Raw genomic sequence first — 9,844 nt, forward strand, 5'->3', positions numbered from 1 at the left:
CCGGAACCATGTGGTTGGTAAGCAAACTACTTACCACACAACCACTCCTGTGCCTATGATTAAAATAGTTTGATCATCCAAAACCCTATTTATTTATTTTGATGGCTTGATGTCCATCCTATTATAAATCATAGATAGTGATCTCCATATATTTACTATGGTGCCATTATGAAGTACTAAACTAAAAACTGCCATCGTTAAACTAAAAGCTGTCATTGCTTCTTATTGTAATAACATTGCTTGATTTATTCCTATATAAACTTTTAAAGAATTTTTTACATTTTGAAAATGTTGAGTGAGTTCAGGCTTTAAAACTACAAAACTACTAAGTCTTTATCATGGGGTGAGTTTTATTATTTGTTGGGTTACCTATGAACACTTCTTTTCCTTCTAGTTATCGAAGGAAATCTTGTTGAGTCAAGAATCTTGCACACCAAATATCAAAGTAAAGTATTTTACTCTTACTTCCGTTCTGAAAAGACATGAAATAATTTTAGCTTAGCAAACTTACAACCCACAGACCAATTAGAAGAGGTTATTTAAGTTAATAATGATTATGTACACCTTTGTAAGTTATATTTGTTTATAGCCATGTGTAATTTTTTTTTTATCTAATTCTGCTAAACAACTAAGTTCTCCCTGCATTTTGCAGTGATGACCATGATATCGAATTACAGTAAAATATATTGGCCCATTGAGAATTGCTTTTACCAGGCACACTGCATGGTTTGAGAATGAGGCTCAAACAATTAGCATTTTTACTCAGCCAGTTGCCTCTTTCCAGTTTGCTTCATTATCATTTATTCTTTCATATCACTGAAAACCAGATCTTTAGATTTGTTTGTTACATTTCTGGCAAATGAACTCTCCTCATTCCCTCCAAATTTTCAGTTTCAGTTGGGTCTCAAAATCAGAACTTACTTTCTGGCAAAACATGAAGAAGGCGGTACAAAGAAGTGTCAACTGTTTCAAATAAATGTTTCTTTTTTTTTCCCCTTTTGTATTTTCCCAGGATTTTTGAAAAAAGAATTATCTCGGCGTCTAAGTATACCTGTGAATTACCTTCAATTGAAAGGTTGGCCTTCATGTAGTAAAATAACAGATTCGGTTAGTATCTATTTTATTCTAATTTCTGTATTTAACATGTCATTATTAATTCTTGAAGCAATCACCAATCACTAAATAAAATATGCTATCATTTCGTATTTGAAATAACAAACAGATAAGTTTTATTTCACTTTAATTCACATAAAAAAAAGACACCATTTTCTGCTAAGTTTTAATTCCTTTATCAAATGTTCCTCGTAATTTCATTTCATTTTAGGCTTTGCATACTGGTTGTGTCTGTTTTGTCTTTTTGTTATTTTGAGTAACAAGTGTAGTGTGTGAGATTATTATTTTTTTTTCTTTTTCCATATTTGCAGTGCATTTTGAATGAATTAAATTTACCTCAAGAAACCAAATTAAAAGTACATAACACACAAAGTAAAGCTGCAACATCATCTCAGACAGGATCTAGAAATACAGTTACTGCTGACAGGTGAGTTCTAATGTTTTACCTCTTATACCTTAGTAAACTTTAACTTAATGGAGTATTTACTAGTCATTCTTTCCACAATTGTGTGTAGACTTTTTGTGGAGGAACATCTTGAAGAATGGTGATGTTAACTTCCACAAAATGGAAATGACATCAGGACTTCTACATTGTGTGTATGCTTGTGCATATAGTGTATATGTGAATGAATAGAGCACATAGTCCCTCATTCTCTGTATGTTATTTGGTGCAAGCCATTATACTCTGATTACTTATATATCATATTAAGACATTGGAAAGATTTCTCTAATGGTAAAACCTAAACTCTCTATAGTTTATCAAGTAAATCATTCTAAAGGAATAAATTAAGAGTGAAGTCTGAAACTAATATAGATTTATAAAAGATTATATTCATCTAAATACTGTAAAAATCTGATGAGCATTAGTACATCATTAGTCTTCTATGTTATAAATCACCATCAACATTTTAAAGTCTGCTTATCTACTTCTTCCCATTTCTTCCATGGATTGCCTTCCTATTTCAGTGCATTACTTTTTCACATCAGTATATCTATTCACATTACATGTTCATCTAGTACAGCCACCCCCACCCCCCACAGTTGTTCAACGTCCTCTTTCCATGCTGGCATGGGTTGGATGATTTGACATGGAGTTGGCTAGCAGAGAGCTGTCCAGACTCCAACTATCTATTGTAGCATAGTTTCTATGGCTGGATGCCCTTCCTAATGCCAACCACTTAGCAGAGTGTGCTGGGTGGGTTTTTTTTTTTTATAAAAGGTGTGGTTCGCATTCAGTTCATTACATGTGAATAAAAGATGGGTATTCATGGCTTTAACATCCTTGATTAGAAGTCTGTTTGATTTGAAATTGACCTGAGGTCAAACAACATCACTATGTCCTAATACATTTTCAGTTTACTTGTGCTCTTTCTTCTATGCACATCCAGTGAATCATGTTTAAAACTCCAACATTCTTCCCCCAATTCTCACTATTATCCTGATTCTTTTTTTTTTTTTTTAATTTGCTGTTTTAATTTGCTAACACACAGAACATTGATTATAGATGCATATTATTTTCCAAAACTATCATGTAATATTATTTTACAAAAATAACTGTAAGAATTTATTAACAACTTTGATTTTCTATTATTTTTCAGTTCTAAAACATCTTCCTCTTCATTTGGTGTCTCTGATACTTCCAATAGTCAAAAGGTATGAGTTTATGCTTTTCTCTCTTTTCCCCTACCTCAACAGTTTCCTTTCAGTAGTAATTCGAATTGTATTCACTACAAATGAGCTTGCTCATTGGTGTGTGTGATAGAGAGAGAGAGCAAGCAAGCAAGTAAGCAAGTAAGTGATGTATAGTTGAGATGACAATGAGTGATGTCAATAAAATAGTGACCTGAGGCAGAGTTTAGGAGGACAAGTGTTGAGGGTGTACTGGGTACCAATAGAACCAATGCAGTTTCTTTTTACACAGCTATTGTGATACAAAGAAGAGAGGAGTAGCTTGAGTGTAGACAGATCTCATATGGGTGGCATGGTTTTAATGTACATTTCTCCACACTTGCATGAGTGATCTGATTTTCTACATCACTGCATGTTGCCAATCGTCTTGGTCCCTTGCCATCTCTTCCATGACAAACAACATCATGGCATTATTTTTCACCACTTCATTCCATGCCTTCCTCTGTCTTCCTTTTGCATAAGTTTCATTCACTTTCAGTTCCTAGCACTTCTTTCTACAGTTGTCATCCACTATATGCATCACATGCCTATAACAGTGCAGTCCTCTCTTGCACACTATATCTGATTCCTCTTATATTGAATTTTTCTCTCGGTTCCTATTCTGTTACTCATACACAATAACATTACACATTCAGTGATGCATTTTCACTTCATTTCAAGTCTTCACAAATCCTCTGTATTGAAAGCCCACATCTTGCTACCATGCAGCATTGTACTCCATGTACAAACAGTATACAATGTACCCTTTTTCTCTGAAGGGGAAGCCTTTTGTTACCATTAGAGGTAATATTTTCCTGAGTTTTTTCCAGCCTGTTCTTATTAGTTACCATGCTTTTAGGTCGCTTCAGTAACAAAAGCTGCCAACTACTTCCAGGTTACCTTCTCAGTATTTGAGAGAATCTACTTCCCATGTGTTCTTTGTGCTTAATGTCTATTGCATATGAAGTCAATTGTTTATTTTTTTTTGTTAGCCTACCTGTAATCACACTACTCTTTTTATGTGTCCATTGTTTACATTGAATACATCAAAAGTGGAGTAGATTTCCATCTACTCCTTTTCTCCATATCAAGCATGGCCATTTCCCTGATGATAACAGTCTAGTCTTTTCAAAGTTTACTTTGAGCCTCTTGATTCCAAATTTTGCTTCCAAATCAAGAATTTTTTCTCTAAATCTACAGATCCAGCAGGAAAAGCTGTTGTCAATTTACAGAAGTTTTCTTGCACTGTAAACTTTAAACTGTGGTATGGACACATAAAAAGAGTAGTGAGATTACAGGTAGGCTAGCAAAAAAAGGTAGATTTCATATGCAATAGACATTAAGCACAAAGTGGATGGGTCCCTCATGGACCCCTACCATGCTAAATTCATTGCCAACTCTTATAAATGCTAGAAATTAGAGCTTTGTCCTAGCTAAGTGCTTTTCCTGCAGTTATCTTTTTAAGGAAGATGGCACGAGGAGCACTTTTTCTTGGTACAAATCGAAACTGTAGTTCATCTTGGCTAAATGTCTTCCTTATCAGTTGTACAATAACTTTTATTCTAACTTCATAACCTAGTCTGGCAATATGATGCCTCTTTAATTGCCTCTCTCTAGTGTTAGTTTTTTTTCTTTTGTAGCAGGTGATGATGATAATGATGCTACACTAGTCATTGTATATGGTACCTCTTTGTATCACTTGATTGACTATGTGACTAACTAGCCTACACCCTACTTTGCCAGATATTTTAATCATCTCAGTGAAGGACCAGCCGCCTTTCTGGCCTTCATATTCTTAATTGCACTTGTTAAACTGTTGTTGACCAGAATGGCTAGTCCCTCTCTTAAGTGTACTTAGGGAAAACTCTTCATGCATTCTCCTCCTCCAATAACCTCTCATGGTAGCACTTCCATACCTCTTTCTTTTTAGTATCAGTCAGAGCAAGTTTGTTATCATCCTGTGCGAAACTTTTGTCTTTTGATTTTTCTCTCACACATTGTCTTGTTATGTTGAATATTTCCTGCTACCACTCTTCAGGAACATTGGCAAACCTCTTACTTTTGGCTTCTCAACTTGTCAAGTATACCTGACTTCTAGCTTCTTTACATGATATTGCTCTTTGCTGCTCCTTGCTTCCAGTCTTTCCAGGCCTCTCTTAGCTTTTATGGCTTTATCTACAGAACTGTTCCACCACCTGTCACCTTCATTTTTGGCTGGAACCTTACTCCATCCATGTATCTGATCTGTTACTTTCATGGATGTAATTTCTTGAAAACTTTTTGAAAGCTTCACTGTGATACGTGATTTTTACTGTTAATTCCTTCTCTTAGCCATTTCAAAAGACTTCTTTCACAGAAGCTGATGGAAGATTTGTTTGATCAGTGTTACAGTAATGTTTGTTTTGGGTAATGGGTAAAGACCCCCTTCGATCATGAATGACCATGGGATTGCACCTAGAAAGTTCCCCTCTGAGGCACAAGTCTGGACAAGGTTGTTTATGGAAGACCAGCAGTAGCCCCTGCATACCAGTCTCCCTTCTCCATGTCACTCATGTTATCCAAGGCAAAGGCCAATACAGCTTGACACCAGTGGTGTCGCAACTCATTTCTACATCTAAGTGAACTGGAGCAATGTGAAATAAAGTGTCTTGCTCAAGAGCACAACACAGCCTGATTTCGGAATCGAACTCCCAACCTCATGATTGTGAGCCCAACATGCTAACCACCGATTTGGGTGATATGTGTAAAAATCCATATTTTAATGATAGAGCAGATTTTTCAACCCAGGCTGATACTTTTGTGTGCTGCATATTTTATACAGGTGTGTATAAAAGTTTTGAAGTGAGTTGCATAATATTAGGAAATTAAGAAAAGCTTGTACTGGTACAGGTGTATTCCTTTGATGCAAAGGGATCTATTCATTCCTGTTTAACCCTTTTGTGACCATATTTTTGTTGAAATATGCTACCTTTGCTTCAATTCGTCATCATTATCAGTATTTAATGTCCATTGTCCATCTTAGCCTGGTTTGGATGATGTGACCAGAGCTGGCAAGCTGTGGAGCTGCACCAGACTCCAGTCTGATTGGCATGGTTTCTATGGCTGGATGCCCTTCTTAATGCCAACACACTTTATAGTGTGCTGGGTGCTTTACACTACCAGAAGGATCAGTCTTAACACTTCTGTTGTGGATTGCAGGTCTTCTTGAGTATGGCAAGGTGCCAGGTACCTTGGTCCTTCATCCCATGTTTTCCTGAATCTCCCACTAACATTGGTTCCATCCACTAAATAATTTTAGCATTATTAAGTAGGTGTTTAGAACAAAAAGTGAACATAAAATTTTGATGGAAAGTTATAATTTAGATAACTTCAAAAAAAGAAGTTTGTATTTTAAAACAAGGAGCAGTCTTGGGCAGGTTGGTATCAAAAGGGTTTTTTAATAATTTCTTTTTTTATACTTGTTTATGTAATGAAACCAGCAAAAAGCAGATATACTGTAATATATTTAATACCTTATTCAGTGTGCTTTGGATTGAAAATGGTTAAATTGCTGCATTTGGGGGATTTGCTTGCTACATTAAGCAGGTTGAAAGGGTTTCTATGAATTTATGAACTACAGCTATTTTGTCTTTACATTTCTTTCTTCAATCCTTACCTGTTTTTCTCAAGTCATAATGTCAAGAAGGAATGTCAACATCGTCATTCGGCTCAAGCAATGACAAGAATGGAACATCAACATTTGTGCATGCACAAACATGAGTGATGTTTTTAATTTATGAATTGACTGTTTTTGGTATTTATATAAATGATTAATGCATTCTACAGCATTGTCAGAATACTAGACATTTTCAGTTAGACGGATTGTGAAAAAGAAAGTCTTAATGATTTGGTTAAGTCAACAAACTGTACAAAACCTTTTCTTTTTTTCACTCAAATCATTTTTTGAAAGCTCTTTTTCTTAATTATAAATTGATGCTACTCAAATACAATTCATATGGTAAAACCAACTTTGAATTCTGCTAATGTGACCCTCTGTATTATTGCTCTTACTAACCAGAAAAAGCAGCCAAATCTTTCTCCTGTCACATCTTACCATCTTAACAAGAAGGGCACATTGAATAATATAGTCTCAGTATGTGTATTTCACATTAAAAAGAAAAGTGGGATACCTAACATCAGGAACAGTTTTTGATCAGGACTTAGAACAACAGCAAGAACCTCAAGATTTAGTGGTTAGTTTCAGATTTTTTATGCATGATTATCAATTATTTTCATGCAGTTGGGGAGATTAGTATTTGTCTCATTTCTCTCATTTAGATGTCATTGCTAATTACTGTTACTGTTTATTGCAGGACAAAGGAATGGAGGTTGATGACAACGATGAGGATGATGATGATGATCAAGTTGATGACTATGATGATGATGACGATGTGGATCTCATAAATGAATACATGTGGAATGACACTCAACCTAAGTTTGGTCCATTAAGTAAGTAGTATCAATTACGAAGAAGGTATTAAGTATTAAGGGCAACGAGTTGGCAGAATCGTTAGCATGTTGGGCAAAATGCTTAGCAGCATTTCAACCATCTTTATGTTCTGGGTTCAAATTGTGCCATGGTCAGTTTTGCCTTTTATCCTTTCAGAGTTAATGAAATAAGTACCAGTTGATCGGGTAAGAGAGGTGTCAATGTAATCAACTTATAGCCCCTACCCCCGAAATTACTAGGCTTGTGCTAAAATTTGAAATCAATTATTAAGAAGGTAGATGTGTTGTTAGTGGTTATGAATTACATCCAAACTGTTTTTGTTACTTGGGTCACTCCCTTGTGTACACTTTAGCCATAACCCTTTAGCATTCAGATTGCTCTGTTAAAAGTTTAAAAGTAATGCTTATTTATTCATTGCTTTGAATTAATGCATCATCTTGCAACTTTGAAATTTCAATGATGTGATTGTTTATTTTTAGAATGGCATTGTAGTGTAAGAGTGAGAGGCCAGATCTGGCCAGTTTGACTATAAAGCAAGTAGAATATTTTGACCAGATATGGCTGGTTTAAATCCTAAATGTTTAAATCCTGTAATAGTTTGGACTTTTATTTGTTGGGCATCACAAATCAGTGTGGTAGTTTCTATGTAGTCATTCAAATTGCTGAAAGCAGCAGCCAGATTGGTCACAAATCATTTCTCACTGTCTACTATTCTGAAGACAGAAGAACATGTTGAGTAATCATCATCATCATCGTTTAACATCCACTTTCCATGCTTGCATGGGTTGGATGATTTGACTGAGGACTGGTGAACCAGATGGCTACACCAGGCTCCAATCTGATTTGGCAGAGTTTCTACAGCTGGATGCCCTTCCTAATGCCAACCATTCCGAGAGTGTAGTGGGTGCTTTTACGTGCCACCGGCATGAAGGCCAGTCAAGTGGTACTGGCAACGGCCACGCTCAAAATGGTGTATTTTACGTGCCACCTGCACAGGAGCCAGTCCAGTGGCACTGGCAACGATCTCGCTCGAATGTCTTTACACGTGTAATGCATATACAATTGAGATGATGTTTGCTAGATTTCTTTTGATTTTGACTGTGAGTCTGTTTGATCAGTGCTGACCTCAGGCTAATCAACAATTACCACCAAATATGCCATTATAGTGTTATAGCTAATTTCTTGCTGTGAGCCATATATTAATAGCTTTTCATAAAAAAGCACATCAGTTCAAGATATGGATGTGTGTATACATGTAAAATCAGCATGAAAACTGGTGCTCTTCAAATAATCTTTTGCAGTATTTACTCCAAGTTACAAGCTCTCTTCTGTCAGTGTTGCCATTTTAAATGCAGTGAATCAATACTGTTTGGCTTGTTGCAAACTTAACCAATGCCAATGACGCTGTTGTTTACGAGTTGTGATATGAAAGCAAAAAAAATACAATTTTACTTACTAAAAGCATTCATTTTTCTTTTACCATTTCTTAGTGCCAGAAGATTTCACAGATGAAACTGTAGCACTGGAACAGTTTACTCGTGGATTCATTGATCGGTATGATTAAATCTTAATCCTTTAGGATTTGAGATTATTCTGTCAAATAAAATGCTTATTTATTTGCAATGTTTTAAATTAATCATGAATTATATTGTAGCTTTCAGATTTTGATGATGTGATTATTTTCAGAATGACATTGTAGAGTAGGTGTGAAAAGCTGGATCTAGCCTGTTTGGGCTGGATATTACTGGTTTCAATGCTAGAGTTAAAGTTAACATGGCCTTAAGATTAAGAAATTAGCTTCCCAATCATATAAATCCAAGTTTGATTAATGTTGTGCTAAGTCATGAGTGCCTTCTGCTATAGCTTTGGGTTAAATGAAATCTTAAAAATGAAATATGGTCACTGGAAACTGTGGAAGCCTGACTGGTTGTGTGTGTGTGTGTGTGTTTATCTGTGAAAGTTGTCAGTTCCGTTTCTTGCACGAGATCATCTGTGAGAAAGAAAACTGTTGTGTCCATGTTCCTGGTAAACATGACATCCTGTACACTCTTAAAAAAAAATAGTGGAATTAAAAAAAAAACATCGCTTGATTGTAAAATAGGTACAGATTGGGGACCAAAACATCATCTGGTTTCAAAAATACTACCCAGCATAGAAAAATCGATGTGAGATATATATATATATACTCTTATACTTGTTTCTCAGTCATTTGACTGCAGCCATGCTGGAGCACCGCCTTTAGTCGAGCAAATCGACCCCAGGACTTATTCTTTGTAAGCCTAGTACTTATTCTATCAGTCTCTTTTGCCAAGCCGCTAAGTTACAGGGACGTAAACACACCAGCATTGGTTGTCAAGCGATGTTGGTGGGGACAAACACAGACACATAAACATACATATACACGACTGGCTTCTTTCAGTTTCCATCTACCAAATCCACTCACAAGGCTTTGGTTGGCCCGAGGCTATAGTAGAAGACACTTGCCCAAAGTGCCACACAGTGGTACTGAACCCGGAACCATGTGGTTGGTAAGCAAGCTACTTACCACACAGCCACTCCTGCGCCTGGCATATA

The 9,844-nt window shown here is 36.0% G+C and overlaps 1 protein-coding gene across 1 annotated transcript in view; it reads left to right on the top strand.

Annotated features, from left to right (window-relative positions):
- Nucleotides 1-9,844, top strand: part of LOC106883438 (FAS-associated factor 1) — a 61,216-nt gene that overhangs the window by 27,965 nt on the left and 23,407 nt on the right. The window contains exons 4-8 of the mRNA XM_052967123.1: nt 1,013-1,107; nt 1,425-1,540; nt 2,712-2,766; nt 7,134-7,269; nt 8,761-8,824. Coding sequence (XP_052823083.1) covers nt 1,013-1,107; nt 1,425-1,540; nt 2,712-2,766; nt 7,134-7,269; nt 8,761-8,824 — 466 coding nt within the window. The remainder of the gene's footprint in view (nt 1-1,012; nt 1,108-1,424; nt 1,541-2,711; nt 2,767-7,133; nt 7,270-8,760; nt 8,825-9,844) is intronic.

The sequence above is a fragment of the Octopus bimaculoides genome, chromosome 4 (assembly GCF_001194135.2).
Source record: "Octopus bimaculoides isolate UCB-OBI-ISO-001 chromosome 4, ASM119413v2, whole genome shotgun sequence".
NCBI classification, from domain to species: Eukaryota; Metazoa; Mollusca; class Cephalopoda; order Octopoda; family Octopodidae; genus Octopus; species Octopus bimaculoides.